Here is a 17,868-nt window from a genome sequence, read left to right on the forward strand (position 1 = left end):
CTGCCTGGTATGGAGCACCAACTCTCAGGACAAGAATAAACTCCAGAGGGTTGTTATCTCAGCCTGCGACATCACAGACACCAGACTTCACTCCATTGAACACATCTACAAGAGGCGATAAATGAAGAAAGCAGCCTCTATCCTCAAAGACCCCCACCAGCCAGGCCATGCCGTCTTCACTCTACTACCTTCGGGGAAAATGTACAGGAGCCTGAAGTCGAGCACTCAGCGGCACAAGGACAGCTTCTTCCCCACTGCCATCAGATTCCTGAATAATCAATGAGCCACAGACACTGCCTCACTTTGACTTTTTCTTTTTCTGGCACTATTTTTATGTATTTTTGTAAGGTGGTTTATATAAATGTTTACACTGTCACGCTGCCACAAAACAACAAATTCTGATTCACTTTGAGAAGACCAATGAGGTTGGATGGTGAGTGGTAGGGTCCAAGGAGGTACCACGGAGCAGAGAAACCCCGATGTACAAGTTCAAGGATCTCTGACAGAGGCAGCACAAGTGATGGGCTAGTGACGAAGGCCGTGGGATAGACAGAGATATCATGGTACACGTTGGCAAGATGTGGTTTCAGTCAGGCCTGGAGTGTTGTGGTTGCTACAGTGCAAGAGTGAGGTGACGGTGCTGGAGAGGGTGCGAAAGACTCACCAGGTCCCTTGGAATGGGGGAGGCTGGTGGGGACGTGAACAGAGGCAGAAAAGGGATATTGGGGAACGTCACCATGGCAGAAGGATTAGAAATCAGAGAACCCTGGTTTAGGGTAAAATGGGTCTGAGGAGGTATGAGGTAAATTGAGGAATCTGTGTGAGCTTGGACTGTGGAGCATAGTTGGGGGTGGGGGGGATGAAGTCAGAGTCTCTTGCAGTACTTGTCAAACACCAATTTTGGTCACTTACCTACATGAAAGAAATTAATAAGATTGAAAGAGTGCTGAGAAAATTTACAAGGATGTAGCCAGGAACTGAGCAACAGGTTGGGACTTTATTACCTGGAGACGGAGGGTGACTTGATAGAGCAATACAAAATTATGAGGGGTGCAGATGAAGTCAATAAAAGCAGACTTTTCCACTGGGATTGGGGTGAGACAAGAATGAGAGGACATGAGCCAAGTGTGAAAGGTGAATCATTTAGGGGGTACGTGAGGGGAAACTTCTTCCCGTGGAGTGGTGAGAGTGTGGACAAGCTACCAGAGGAGGCGGTGAGTATAGGTTTAAGTTTGAGGTTTCCGAGAAGATTGGTTATGTCGGTGGATGAGCGGGGGGGGGGGGGGGGGTATGGAGGGCTATGGTCCAGGTGCAGGTCAGTGGGATTAGGCAGAATAATAGTTTGGCACAGATTAGTCGGGTCGAAGCTGTAATATTCTGTGGTTCCATAAACAATCAAATTACCAAAAAACAGAAATATGAAATTTTGGGAAAGGTGGGGGGAAATTCTGAGTTATCAGCATGGACTAGATGGGCCAAAGAGCCTGTTTCTGAACTGAGCATCAGACTGTATCACTGACCCTAACTCCTCATCCTACCAGAACCATTTGTGACCTGTCCTCCCTAATTTATTGCAGGACCACTTACGATGAATACAAGGACACGGCAGATTGGCTGCTGGCTCAGACCAGTAGACAGCCATGAGTGGCCGTGATCTGTGGCTCAGGTCTTGGGGGACTCACTGACTGGTTGGGCAACAAGATCGAGATTCCATACGAGAAGATTCCGAGATTCCCCCAGAGCACAGGTCAGTAGGCATGTTACATGCACCAAATGCACCTGGCCAAGACCACATAGAGCCGACAGACCACAGTACACCGCACTAACAGCACACACTACAGTCCCCAGTAAACCCCAAAAACGACACCCACTACAGGTCACAGTAAAACCCACCAAATGCAACCACTAAAGACCACAGTAAACCCCAGCAACAGCACCCACTACAGACCACAGTTAAGTCCAGCAACAGTACCCACTACAGACCAGAGTAAACCCCACCAACAGCACCCAATACAGTCCCCAGTAAACCACACAAAAGGAACCCACTACAGACCACAGTACACCCCACCAACAGCACACACTATAGTCCCCAGAACACACCACCAACTGCACCCATTTCAGTCCAAGTACACACCACCAACAGCACTCACTAGAGTCCCCAGAACACACCACCAACTGCACCCATTTCAGTCCAAGTACACACCACCAACAGCACTCACTAGAGTCCCAAGTGCACCCATCCAACAGCACGCACTAAAGTTCCCAGACCCCACCACCAACAGCACACACTACAGTACCCAGAAGACACCACTAACAGCACCCACTATAGTCCCTAGTACACACCTGCAACAGTACAGACTACACTCCCCAGTACACTCCACCAACAGCACCCAATACATTGCCCTGTACACCCCACCAACAACACCCACTATAGTTCCCAATACGCACCTGCAACTGTACAGACTACAGACCCAAGTACACTCCACTAACAGCACCCAATACAGTCCCCAGAACACCCCACCAACAACACCCACTACAGACCCCTGTACACCCCACCAACAGCACCCACTATAGACCCCAGTACACACCTGCAACAGTACAGACTACACTCCCCAGTACACTCCACCAACAGCACCAGTACAGATTCCAGAATACCCCACCAACAGCACTCCCTACAGTCCCCAGTACACCCCACCAACTAGACCCACTACAATACCCTGTACACCCCACCAACAGCACGCAATACAGTTCCACTTTCAGCCCTCCAACAGTGCTCACTACAGTCCTAGTACTTAACATCAACAGCACCCATTACAGTTCCCAGTACACCCCACCAACTGAACCCCATACAGTCCCCTGTACACCCCACCAACGACACACAATACAGTTCCAAATGCACCCCTCCAACAGCAATCACTACAGTCCCAGTACTCAACACCAACAGCATCCAATACACTTCCCAGTACACACCACCAATAGCACCCACTACAGTGCCCAGTTCACACCAATAAAAGCACCCACTACACTCCCCAGAACACACCATTAACAGTACCAACTACAGTCAGAAGTACACCCCACCAGCAGTATACCTCCAACAGCACTCACTACAGTCCCAATACTCAACACCAACAGCATCCACCACAGTCCACATTACACACCAACAAAGGCACCCACTGCAGTCCCCATTGCACCCCACCAACGGCACCCACTATATTCCCCAGTACAACCCACCAAGAGCACCCACTACAGTCCCCAGACACCACCAGCAACATCATGCACTACAGTCCCCGGAACACACCACCAACAGCACCCAATACAGTCCACTGTACACCCCACCAACAGCACCCACTACAGACCCCAGTTCACACCACCAACAGTATCCACTACAATCCCCATTACACTCCACCAACAGCACCCTCTACTGTCCCCAGTACATTGCCCAACAACACCCACTACAGTCCCCAGTACACAGCACAAACTACACACACTACAGTCCCCAGTACACACCATCAACAGTACCCACTACAGTCCTCATTACATCCCACCAACGGCACCCACTATATTCCCCAGTACAACCCACCAACATTCCCCAGTACAACCCAACAACATGCACAACAATCAACATTACTCCACACCATCACCCACTACAGACCCCACTATATTCCACTAACTGTACACACCACAGTCACCAGTACAGCGCCCAACAACACCCACTACAGTCCGCATTACACCCCAGAAACAGCACGCACTCCAGTCCCCAATACACATCAACAACAGTACGTACTACAGTCCCCAGAGCACATCATCAATATTACCGTCTACAGTCCACATTACACACCAACAAACGTACCCTTACACTCCAAACTACACTCCACCAACTGCAGCCACTACATTCCCCATTACCCACCAGCAATTGCACCCAATACAGTTCCCACTGCTCCCCTCCAACAGCACTCACTCCAGTCCCCAGTAGTCACCACCAACGGCACCCACTACAATCCTCATTACACACCAACAATGCCATGCATTACAGTCCTCATTACACCCCACCAACGGCACCCACTACATTCCCGAGTACACACCACCAATGGCACCCAATACAGTCCCCAGTACACGTCCCCAACTGGATCCACTACAGTCCCCTGTACACCCCACCAATGGCACCCAATACAGTTCCGACTTCACCGCTCCAACAACACTCACTACATTCCCCAGTATTCACCACCAACGGTACCCATTACATTCCCCAGTACACACCGCCAACGGCACCCACTACAGTCCCTAGTACACCCCTCCAACAGCACGCACTTAAGTCCCCAGACCCAACCACCAACAGCACGCACTAGAGTGCCCAAAAAACCCCACCAACAGCACCCACTATAGTCCCCAGTGCACACCTGCAACAGTACAGACTACAGTCCCCAATACACCACCCAACACCCACTACAGTCCCCAGTAAACACCACCAACAGCACCGATTATAGTCCCCAGTACACACCACCAACAGCTCCCACTACAGTTCCCAGTACACACCATCAACAGTGCCCACTACAGTCCACATTACACACCAACAATGGCACCCACTACAGTCCACATTACACACCACCAATGGCACCCACTACAGTCCACAGGACACGTCACCAACAGCACCCACTTCAGTCCCCAGTACACACTACCAACTGCACCCATTCGTGTCACCAGTAAACAGAACCAACAGCACCCATTCCATTCCCCAGTACTCCCCAACAATAGCAGCCACTACAGTCCCTTGTACGCACCACCAACAGCACCCACTACATTCCCCAAATCCCACCACTAACAGCACGCACTACAGTCCCCAGTACACCCCACCAACGGCACCCACTACAGACCCTAGTACACCCCTCAAACACCATGCACTAAAGTCTCCAGACCCTACCACCAACAGCACGCACTACAGTCCCCAAAACTGTACCCACTATAGTCCCCAGTACACACCTGCAACAGTACAGACTGCAGTCCCCAGTACACGCCACCAACAGTATCCACTACAGTCCCCACTACACTCCACAAAGTGCACCCAATACACCACCCAACACCCACTACAGTCCCCAGTAAACACCACCAATAGCATCCACTATAGTCCCCAGTACACACCTAAACATTACAGACTACAGTCGCCAGTACACGTCACTAACAGCACCCAATTCAGTCCTCAGAACACCCAAACAACAGCACCCACTACAGACCCCTGTAAACACCACGAACAGCACCCACTACAGTCCCCAGTACACACCATCTACATTACAGTCTACAGTCCACATTACACACCAACAAAGGCACCTATTGCAGTCCACACTCCACTCCACCAACAGCATCCACTACAGTCCCCATTACACACCACCAATTGCACCCAATACAGTGCCCACTGCACCCCTCCAACAGCACTCACTACAGTCCCCAGTAGTCACCACCAACGGTACCCACTACAGTCCACATTACACCCCACCAGCAGCACCAACTACAGTACACATTACACACCAATAACGGCACCCACTGCAGTCCACATTACACCCCACCAACGGCACCACTATGTTCCCCAGTACAACCCACCAACAATACCCACTGCATTCCCTTGTACATACAACCAAGAGTACCCACTACAATCCCCAGTACTCACCACCAACTGAACCCACTACAGTCCCCACTTCACTCCACCAACAGTATCCACTACAGTCCCCACTACACTCCACCAAGTGCAACCACTACAGTCCCCAATACACCGCTAAACACCCACTACAATCCCCAGTACACACCTCCAACAGCACCCACTATAGTCCCCAGTACACACCACCAACAGCACCCACTACAGTTCCCAGTACACACCACCAACAGCACCCACTACAGTTTCCAGTACACACCATCAACAGTACCCACTACAGTCTACATTGCACACCAACATCGGCACCCACTACAGTCCTCATTACACTCAACCAATGGCACCCACTTCATTCCCCAGTACACACCACCAATGGCACCCAATACATTCCCCAGTACACACCACCAATGGCACCCACTACAGTCCCCAGTACACGTCACCAACGGCACCTACTACAGTCCCCAGTACACACCAACAACTGCACCCACTAGTGTCACCTGTACACACAACCAACAGAACCCAGTACTCCCCATCAATAGCAGCCACTACAGTCCCCTGTATGCACCACCAACAGCACCCATTGCATTCCTCTGTACATGAAACCAAGAGTACCCACTACAATCCCCAGTACACCTCACCAACAGCACCCATTATAGTTCCCATTACACAACACCAATGGCACCCAATACAATCCCCTGTACACCCCACCAACAGCACCCACTACAGGTCCCAGTTCACACCACCAACAGTATCCACTGCAGTCCCCACTACACTCCACCAACAGCACCCTCTACTGTCCGGAGTACACCACCCAACAACACCCACTACAGTTCCCAGTACACCCCACCAACTGGACCTACTACAGTCCCCTGTACACCCCACCAACAACACACAATATAGTTCCAAATGCACCCCTCCAACAGCACTCACTACAGTCCCAATACTCAACACCAACAGAATCCACTATAGTTCCCAGTACATACCACCAACGGCACCCACTATAGTCCCCAGTACACACCTGCAACAATACAGACTACAATCCCCAGTATCTCCATCAACAGCACCCACTACAGTCCCCATTTCACTCCACCAACAGTATCCACTACAGTCCCCACTACACTCCACCAAGTGCACCCATTACAGTCCCCAATACACTGCCCAACACCCATGACACTCCACCAACAGCACCCTCTACTGTCCAGAGTACACCACCCAACAACACCCACTACAGTCCCCAGTAAACACCTCCAACTGCACCCACTACAGTCCCCAGTACACACCATCAATAGTACACACCATCAACAGTACCCACCATCAACAGCACCCACCATCAACAGTACCCACCATCAGCAGTACCCACCATCAGCAGTACCCACCATCAGCAGTACCCACCATCAGCAGTACCCACCATCAACAGTACCCACCATCAACAGCACCCACCATCAACAGTACCCACCATCAGCAGTATCCACCATCAGCAGTACCCACCATCAGCAGTACCCACCATCAGCAGTACCCACATACACTCCACATTACACACCAACATCGGCACCCACTACAGTCCTCATTACACCCCACCAATGGTACCCACTTCATTCCCCAGTACACCCCACCAATGGCACCCAATACAATCCCCAGAACACACCACCAATGGCACCCAATACAGTCCCCAGTATACGTCACCAATGGCACCCACTACATTCCCCAGTACACACCAACAACCACACCCACTAGTGTCACCTGTACACACAACCAACCGCACCCATTCCATTCCCCAGCACTCCCCAACAATAGCAGCCACTACAGTCCCTTGTACACACCACCAACAGCTCCCATTGCATTCCCCTGTACATGCAACCAAGAGTACCCACTACAATCCCCAGTACACCCCGCCAACAGCACCCATTACAGTTCCCATTACACCCCACCAACGGCACCCAATACAATCCCCAGTACACACCACCAACGGCACCCAATACAGTCCCCAGTACACACCACCAATGGCACCCAATACAGTCCCCAGTGCGCACTACCAATGACACCCACTATAGTCCCCAGTACACACCAACAACCGCACCCACTAGTGTCACCTGTACACACAACCAACAGCACCCATTCCATTCCCCAGTACTCCCCAACAATAGCAGCCACTACAGTCCCTTTTACGCACCACCAACAGCACCCACTGCATTCCCCAAATCCCACCACTAACAGCACGCACTACAGTCCCCAGTACAACCCACCTATGGCACCCACTGCAGTCCCCTGTACATACAACCAAGAGTACCCACTACAATCCCCAGTACACCCCACCAACAGCACCCATTACAGTTCCCATTACACCCCACCAACGGCACCTAATACAATCCCCAGTACACACCACCAACGGCACCCAATACAGTCCCCAGTGCACACCACCAATGGCACCCAATACAGTCCCCAGTGCGCACCACCAATGACACCCACTATAGTCCCCAGTACACACCAACAACCGCACCCACTAGTGTCACCTGTACACACAACCAACAGCACCCATTCCATTCCCCAGTACTCCCCAACAATAGCAGCCACTACAGTCCCTTTTACGCACCACCAACAGCACCCACTGCATTCCCCAAATCCCACCACTAACAGCACGCACTACAGTCCCCAGTACAACCCACCTATGGCACCCACTGCAGTCCCCTGTACATACAACCAAGAGTACCCACAACAATCCCCAGTACACCCCACCAACAGCACCTATTACAGTTCCCATTACACACCACCAATAGCACACACTACAGTCCCCACTATATACCACCAACTGCACCCACTACAGACCCCAGTACAAACCACCAATGGCATCCACTACAGTCCTCCGCTCATACCACCAACAGCACCCCCTACAGTCCCCAGAACATCCCACCAACAGCACCCACTACAGACCCCTGTACACCCCACCAACAGCACCCACTATAGTCTCCAGTACAGACCTGCAAAAGTACAGACTACTGTCCCCTGTACACCCCACCAACGGCACCCAATACATTTCCAAATGCACCCCTCCAACAGCACTAACTGCTGTCCTACTAACATAGGAACATAGGAAGTAGGACAGGAGTAGGCCAAAAATGGCCCATCGAGCCTGCTCCGTCATTCAATACAATCATGGCTGATCTAATTTACGACGTACCTCCACCTACCTGCCTTCTTCCCATATCCCCTAATTCCTCTATCATGTAAAAATTTATCTAACCGAATTTTAAATATGTTTAATGAGGCAGCCTCAACCACTTCCCTGGTTAGAGAATTCCAAACATTCACTTCTCTCTGGGAAAAACTATTTTTCCTCATCTCTGTCCTAAATTTACTCCCCCGAATCTTGAGACTGTGTCCTCTCGTTTTAATTTCCCCGGCCAGCGCAAAAAACCTTCCTACATCTATCCTATCCATACTCTTCATAATACTGTATGTTTCTATAAGATCTCTCATTCTTCTGAACTCGAGCGAATACAATCTTAGACGATTTAATCTTTCATCATAAGTCAACCCCTTCATCTCAGGGATCAACCTGGTAAACCTCCTCTGGACCGTCTCCAAAGCCAGTATATCCTTCCTCAAATATGAAGACCAGAACTGGACACAGTACTCCAGGTGCGGTCTCACCAGTACCTTATACAGTTGCAACATTACCTCCCTACTCCTGAATTCAATTCCTCTCACGATGAAGGCCAACATTCCATTTGCCTTCTTAATAACCTGCTGCACCTGCAACCTAACCCTTTGTGATTCATGCACAAGCACTCCCAAGTCCCTCTGCACAACAGCATGCTGTAGTTTTTCACCCTTTAAATAATATTCAGCTCTTTTATTTTTCTTGCCAAAGTGGATAACCTCACACTTACTAACATTGTACTCCATCTCCCAGACTTTTGCCCACTCATCCAGCTTAACTATATCCCACTGCAGACTCTCCACATCCTCATGACAGTTTGCTCTTCCACTCACTTTGGCGTCATCCACAAACTTGGCTACACCACATTTTGTCCCCTCCTCCAAGTCATCAATGTAAATGATGAACAGTTGTGGGCCTAACACTGACCCCTGTGGCACCCCACTTACCATTCTCTGCCAACCTGAAAAACTCCTACTTATCCCGACTCTCTACCTCCTGTCAGACAACCAATTTTCAATCCAGGCCAATATACTTCCCTGGACTCCACTTTCCTGTAACTTACTGATAAGTCTCTTGTGTGGCACCTTATCACACGCTTTCTGGAAATCCAAATGTACAATATCAACCTGTTCCCCTCTATCCATCGCACCCATTATATCCTCAAAGAATCCTAACAAGTTTGTCAAACAAGATCTTCCCTTTCTAAAACCATGCTGCGTCTGCTTGATTGAACCCTTATGTTCCAGAAGTTTCACTATTTCATCTTTAATGATGGCTTCAAGCATTTTTCCAATTACAGACGTCAAGCTAATTGGCCGATAATTTCCAATCTTCTGCCTACATCCCTTCTTAAAAAGTGGCGTGACATTTGCTGTCTTCCATTCTGCCGGGACCTGCCCAGAATCCAAGGAATTTTGGTATATGACCACCAATGCATCAACTATAACTTCTGCCATTTCCTTCAGAACCCTTGGATGCATATTATCACAACCAGGTGATTTGTCTGGCTTTTGTTCCATTAGTTTCTCCATCACTACTTCCTTTGTATCAACTATTTCATCAAGGCCCTCCCCAACATTCGCATCCTTAACTCTGCACTTGGGCATGCTGGACGTGTCTTTCACCATGAAGACTGACACAAATACATTGTCAGAAATACAGACAGGAGATTCTGTGAGCCAGATAGGTATGCCCGCATGGTGTGCTGCCTCCCTGGTGCAAGGGTGCGGGATATCTCAAATCAGGTCCAGGGTATTCTAAAAGGGGAAGGCGAACAGCCTGATGTCTTGGTACATGTGGGTACCAATGACATAGATAAAAAGGAGGAAGTACTGAAAAAGGATTACAGAGAGCTAGGACAGAAACTAAGAAATAGGACAGCCAGGGTGGTGATCTCAGGTTTGCTACCTGTGCCAAGTGCAACTGAGGACAAAAATGGAAGGTTAAGAAAAATGAATGTGTGGCTGAGGGGCTGGTGTAAAGGACAGGGTTTTGGCTTTTGGATCATTGGGATCTCTTTTGGGGAAGGCCTGACCTCTAAAAGAAGGATGGGTTACACCTAAACCCAAAAAGGGTCAATATATTGGCAGCTAGGTTTGGTACAGCCGTCGGGTGCAGTTTAAACTAATTTGGCAGGGGGGTGGGAACCTGTATGATAGGGCAAAGGACAGAAAAGATAAAACAGGAAAAGTTAGGTTAGGCATCGAAAGTAAAAAATCAGAAAGAGCAAGGAGGGTGAAAAAAGCAAATCTGAAGGCTTTATATCTTAATGCAAGAAGCATTCGGAACAAGGTAGATGAATTAGCTGTGGAAATTGAGATAAACAAATTTGATTTGATTGGGATTACAGAAACATGGCTGCAGGGTGGGCAAGCCTGGGAACTTAACATCCCGGGGTATACGATATTTAGGAGGGATCGGCAAGAAAGAAAAGGGGGTGGGGTAGTATTGATGGTGAGAGAAGAGACTGACACGATTGACAGGAAGGATATTAACTCAGAAGATGCGGAATCTATATGGGTAGAACTGAGGAATAGCAAGGGGGGGAAAATGTTAGTGGGGGAGGTATATAGGCCTCCAAATAGTAGTGTAGAGGTGAGGGAAGGCATTAAAAGATAAATTAGAAAAGCGTGCAATAAGGGAACAGCTGTCATCATGGGAGACTTTAATTTACATATAGATTGGACTAGTCAATTGGTAAAAATACTGAGGAGGAGGAATTCCTTGAATGTTTACGGGACGGTTATCTAGACCAATATGTCGAGGAACCAACTCGGGAGCAGGCCATTTTAGATTGGGTATTATGCAATGATAAGGGGCTAATCAACAATCTTGTTGTACGAGGCCCTTTGGGTAGGAGCAATCACAATATGATCGAATTCTCATTCGACATGGAGAGTGATGAAATTAAAACCGAGACTAAGGTCCTGAATTTAAATAAAGGGAATTATGATGGTATGAGACGGGAGTTGAGTAAGATTGATTGCGTGGTGTTTATGAGGGAGTTGACTGTGGATAGACAATGGAAAGCATTCATAGATCTAATGGAGAAATTGCAAAAATCGTTTATACCGGTTTGGCATAAAAATAAACCAAAAAAGGTGACTCAACCGTGGATTACAAGGGAAATTAGAGACAGCATTAGGTCCAAAGAGAGAGCATATCAATTGGCCAAAAAAGTACCACAACCGAAGACTGGGAGCAGTTCAAGATGCACCAAAGGAGGACAAAGGGATTAATCTAGAGAGCAAAAATAAATTACGAAAGTAAGCTTGCGGCAAATACAAAAACCGACTGCAAAAGCTTTTATAAATATGTCAAGAGGAAAAGATTGGTGAAATCCAGAGTAGGTCCCTTGCAGTCGGAATCAGGGGAATATATAATGGGGAATAAGGAAATGGCAGACCAATTAAATTCTTACTTTAATTCTGTTTTCACAAGAGAGGATACAAATAACCTCCCAAGGATGTTGGGAAACATAGAGACTAATGCAAGGGAGGAACTGAAAGAAATCAGTATCTCTAAGGACATGGTCTTGGGGAAATTGATGGGATTGAAGGCAGATAAATCCCAAGGGCCAGATAATCTACATCCTAGGGTACTTAAGGAAGTGGCCATTCAGATAGCAGATGCTTTAAGAATTATTTTCCAGAACAAGATAGACTCAGGATCAGTACCCATGGGATTGGAGGGTAGCTAATGTTACCCCACTATTTAAAAAGGGGGGTAGAGAAAAAGCGGGGAATTATAGGCCGGTGAGCCTTATATCAGTAGTGGGCAAAATGATGGAATCTATTATTAACGATGTAATAGCGGAGCATATGAATAGCAGAGAAGGGATCGGACGGAGTCAACATGGATTTACAAAAGGTAAATCGTGCTAACAAATCTATTGGAATTCTTTGAGATGGTGACAGGTCAAATAGATGGGGGAGAGCCAGTGGACGTGGTGTACCTGGACTTCCTTCGATAAGGTTCCGCATAAACAACTGGCTTCCAAAATCAAGGCTCATGGGATTGGGGGCAAAGTATTGATGTGGATTGAGAACTGGCTGGCAGATAGAAGACAGAGAGTTGGGATAAATGGCTCATTTTCTGAGTGGCAGGAGGTGACCAGTGGGGTGCCACAGGGATCTGTACTGGGACCCCAGCTGTTCACAATTTACATTAATGATCTGGATGAGGGGATTGGATGTAATATCTCCAAATTTGCAGATGACACTAAGCTAGGAGGGGTTGTGTGCATGGAAGAGGGGGTCAGGAAGCCCCAGTGTGATTTGGATAAATTGAGGGACTGGGCAGATACATGGCAAATGCACTACAATGTGGATAAATGTGAGGTTATCCACTTTGGTAATACAAGCCAGAGGGCAGATTACTATTTGAATGGCAATAGATTAATAGATGGGGAAGTGCAGAGAGACCTAGGGGTACTTGTACACCAGTCTCTGAAGGCGAGCATGCAGGTACAGCAGGCGGTTAAAAAGGCAAATGGTATGTTGGCCTTCATATCAAGAGGGTTTGAGTATAGGAACAAAGATACCTTACTGCAGCTGTACAGGGCCTTGGTGAGCCCCCACCTGGAGCATTGTGTGCAGTTTTGGTTACCTTATCTCAGGAAGGATGTTCTTGCAATGGAGGGAGTGCAGAGGCGATTCACCAGGCTGATACCTGGAATGGCAGGAATGACTTATGAGGAAAGATTGAGCAAATTGGGATTGTACTCACTGGAGTTTAGAAGATTGAGAGGGGATCTCATAGAGACATATAAAATTCTGCCAGGACTGGACAGAATGGATGCAGATGGGATGTTTCCAATGATGGGAAAATCCAGAAGCAGGGGCCATGGTTTGAGGATAATAGGCAAACCATTTAGGACCAAGATGAGGAGAAATTTCTTTACCTAGAGGGTGGTGAATCTGTGGAATTCATTGCCACAGAGGGCAGTAGAGGCAGGTTCATTAAATATATTTAAGAGTGAATTAGATATATTTCTTCAGTATAAGGGTATTAAAGGTTACGGAGAGAAGGCGGGGACGGGGTACTGAACTTTAAGATCAGCCATGATCTCGTTGAATGGCAGAGCAGGCTCGAAGGGTCAAATGACCTACTCCTGCTCCTATCTTCTATGTTTCTATTTGTTTAATGCCTCGGCCATTTCCTCATTTTTTGCTACCAGTTTTCCTTTCTCATCCTCCTAGGGTCCTATGTTAACTCTGGACACCCTCTTCCATTTTATATATTTATAACATTTTTTGCTTTCTGTTTTTATATTTTGTGCCAATTTACTTTCATAATCCTTTTTCCCATTTCTTATTACCCGCTTTGTAACCCCTTGCTATCTCTTAAAGTTTTTCCAATCTTCCAGTTTCCCACTGCTCTTTGCAGCTTTGTACACCTGCGCCTTCTACTACTCAACACCAAAAGTACCCACTACATTTCCCAGTACACACCACCAATGGCACCCACTACAGTGCCCAGTACACACCAACAAAAATCCCACTACCCTCCCCAGAACACACCATCAACAGTACCAACTACAGTCACCAGTACACGCCACCAGCAGTAATGACTACAGTTCACATTACACACCAATAACGGCACCCACAACAGTTCACATTACACCCCACCAAAGGCACACACTATATTCCCCAGTACAACCCACCTACAGCACCCACTACATTCCCCAGACCCCACCACCAACAGCACCCACTAAAGACCCCAGGTCACACCACCAACAATATCCACTACAGTCCCCACTACACTCCACCAACAGCACCCTCTACTATCCAGAATACACCGCCCAACAACACCCAATACATTCCCCAGTACACACCAGCAACTGCACCCACTACAGTCCCAAGTACCCACCATCAACAGTACCCACTACAGTCCACATTACACACCAACAATGGCACGCATTACAGTCCTCATTACACCCCACCAACAACACCCACTACATTCTCCAGTACACACTACCAATGACACCCAATACAGTCCCCAGTACACGTCACCAACTGGACCCACTACAGACCCCAGTACACGTCACCAACTGGACCCACTACAGACCCCTGTCCACCCCACCAACGGCACCCAATACAGTTCCAACTGCACCCCTCCAACAACACTCACTACAGTCCACAGTACTCACCACCACATCAACCACAACATCACCCACTACAGTCACCTGTACAGCCTACCAACAGCACCCACTACAATACTCAGACTCCACCACCAACAGCATCCACTAAATTCCCCAGAACACACCACTAACAGCACCCACTATAGTCCCCAGTACACATCTGCAACAGTACCAGCTACAGTCTCCATTACACCCCACCAGCAGCACCATCAAGTCCACATTATACACCAACAATGGAACCCACAACAGTCCCCAATACTCCCCAGCAATGGCACCCACTACAGTCCCCAGCTTACACCACCAACGGCACCCACTGCAGTCCCCAGTACATACAATGAACAGCACCCAGTATAGACCCCTGTATACTCCACCATCACCTCCCACTACTGTCCCCTGTACATCCCACCAATAGCTCCCACTACATTCCCCAGTACACTCCACAAACAACACCCATTACCATCCCCTGTACACCCCACCAACAGCACCCACTACAGCCCCCAGTACACCCCACCAATTGTACACACTTCCTTCATTTGGTGACTTGTCTTGTCAATTGGAGATGGTCATGAACGTTCTCCTGTCTCACAATGTGGTACTCTTCCACATGTGGTGGTTCACATGCTTCCGACCAACAGAGACGGGGGTAGGGTCACTGCGCTGCTCGCAGTCCAGTCATGAACTGGGTCAGAAACACTCCCTCTACCCCACCGACCTTCTGCATTCAGACCTTGTCACCGCTTCTTCCTGCTATTGGCAGCTGACGGTGTTTCACCATGTTTCTGCCCTTACAACAATGCTACTCCTCAATTGTCTTTGCCAGGGGTATAGAACCACTCTTTAGCATCCAGACGTCTTCTCTGCTGATTCGCCCCTGATTCCATTGCATGTCATGAGGCGTGGGAGGGTGCAGGTGTTCCCAACCTTGTTGACAACAGCACTAAAGAGAGAAGAAGCGATTGGCAGTAAAACAGGTACATGGACGACGGCTCTGGCAGTCACTGCACTTCTCGCTGCCGTCTCTGGTCTGCGGGGGCGGTCCAGCCAGTGGGTGGCTGCTACCTGGAGCACGTGCAGTGCGTGTGCAGCTGCTTAAAGCTCTCCTCTCTCCTTCAGTCGCAGGGCAAGAGGGGAAACTGGTGTTTGGCGAACTCAGCTCCCAGTAGTGTGTCTTCATGAAGGGGCATTTCCACTTTTATGAAGGCAACCCAATCGACAAGGTATGCAGGAGGGCTTGTGTGATGTGGGAAGGGGGGGCCGTGGGAGGGGCGGCTTTGGGAGGGGGGCCATGGAAGGGGTTGCCATGGGATGGAGCGCCGTGTATGTCCAGGTGTGTGTGTGTGTGTGTGTGTGTGTGTGTGTGTGTGTGTGTGTGTGTGTGTGTGTGTGTGTGTGTGTGTGTGTGTGTGTGTGTGTGTGTGTGTGTGTGTGTGTGTGTGTGTGTGGATCTGTATGGGGGGGATGTGTTTGTGGGGGGTGCAGGTGCTGGTTACAGACATAATGCGGGAACTACATATAAAAAATGCTACATGGTCAAACCAACGTGTCTACAAATACCCTTGAATCGAATCTGGAATGTGCTCTTTAATCACGTGAATTATTTGATTACAAATTGTAAACTGTGGACCACAGGGGCAAATAAACGAAAAAATGTCTTTGTCCCAAACATGGAGGGGACTGCGCATGGGTGGGTTTATCCATGACACAAAGATTAGTGGAATTGTGAACAGAGTCGAGGGTTTTCACACAGTGCAACGTGGCAGATACAAAGTTGTGGTTCGGGCGAAGAAACAATATAAACAAGTGCAGCTTGGCTCGTGCAGCAATATTACAGCTCTGACGACCTGGGTTCAAATCCCATGTTGTCTCGAAGTAGTTTGAACGTTCACCCATGTCTGCGTGGGTTTCCTCCGGATGATCCAGCTTCACCTACATCCAAAAATGTTTGGGGTTGGTCACGTTAGTGTATTTGGGTGCAGACTCATTGAGCAGAAGGTCCTGTTGCTGTGCTGTATCTCGAAGTTTTAAAAAAATATAAAGTGTGAGGTGTTGCAATTTGGGTGGTCAAAGCAAGGGGTTGGACATCAAGTTAATGGCAGGGCTTTTCAAAGCATTGATGTGCAGCAGGATCTGAGGTCCAGCTCCATTGATCCTTGAAAAAGGCCACACAAGTGGATAGGGTGGTAAAAGTTAGAAATTTATACAAACTTTGAGAAGCATTGATGGAGGAGGCAGTCAGCATCTTTCTCTCCAAGTTAACGTGAGAGCGGCTGTTTCAAAGCGAGGCTGGGAAGTTTGAAGGGACAGGTTATTTACACAGATTGGCTGAACAGGCTGGTTGGAGTGCTTGGGGGTGCAGATGCAATAGTGGTGTCCAAGAGGCACGTGAACACGCAGGGAAAGGGATTTGGATTACGTGCAGGCAGGAGAGCTTTTGTTTAATTTGCCTGTTCTGACATGCAACAGTATTCGCACCTCAAACTTAAGCAGTGACTCCGAACCACAAGCACTGACTGCAAAGCACATCACCTCCCCCAAAATACTGTGGGTAATTAAATAATAATTGAACCTGGGCCAAGCATGCTGGAGAAACTCAGCAGCATGTGCTGCGGCCATTGGAGTAAAGGGGAAACAATGTTTTGGGCTGGGACCCAACAGTGCAAAATCAGGCAGTGTCTCAATATGGAGGTGGGGAGGATGAAGTGAGGAGGGGGAGGAGGGACAAGGAGGAGGAGGGATGAGAAGGAAGAGGAGCAAAGAGGAGGAGGGAGGTGAGGAGGAGGAGGGGAGGGAACAAGGAAGAAGAGGAGACGAGGGGGGACAAGGAGGATGGGGGATGAGGAGGGGGACAAAGATTAGGAGGGACAAGGAGGAGGAGGGGGCACAGCGAGAAGGAGGAAGGGGCACAGGGAGGAGGAGGGGGCACAGGGAAAA

At 48.7% G+C, this 17,868-nt stretch overlaps 1 protein-coding gene across 1 annotated transcript in view; it reads left to right on the forward strand.

Annotated features, from left to right (window-relative positions):
• The first annotated feature begins 859 nt into the window (after window positions 1–859).
• Window positions 860–17,868, forward strand: part of LOC138743825 (purine nucleoside phosphorylase-like) — a 30,222-nt gene continuing 13,213 nt past the window's right edge. The window contains 3 exon segments of the mRNA XM_069899426.1: window positions 860–870; window positions 1,578–1,747; window positions 16,051–16,154. Of these exon segments, the coding sequence (XP_069755527.1) occupies window positions 860–870; window positions 1,578–1,747; window positions 16,051–16,154 (285 nt within the window).

This window comes from Narcine bancroftii, chromosome 10, assembly GCF_036971445.1.
Source record: "Narcine bancroftii isolate sNarBan1 chromosome 10, sNarBan1.hap1, whole genome shotgun sequence".
NCBI classification, from domain to species: domain Eukaryota; kingdom Metazoa; phylum Chordata; class Chondrichthyes; order Torpediniformes; family Narcinidae; genus Narcine; species Narcine bancroftii.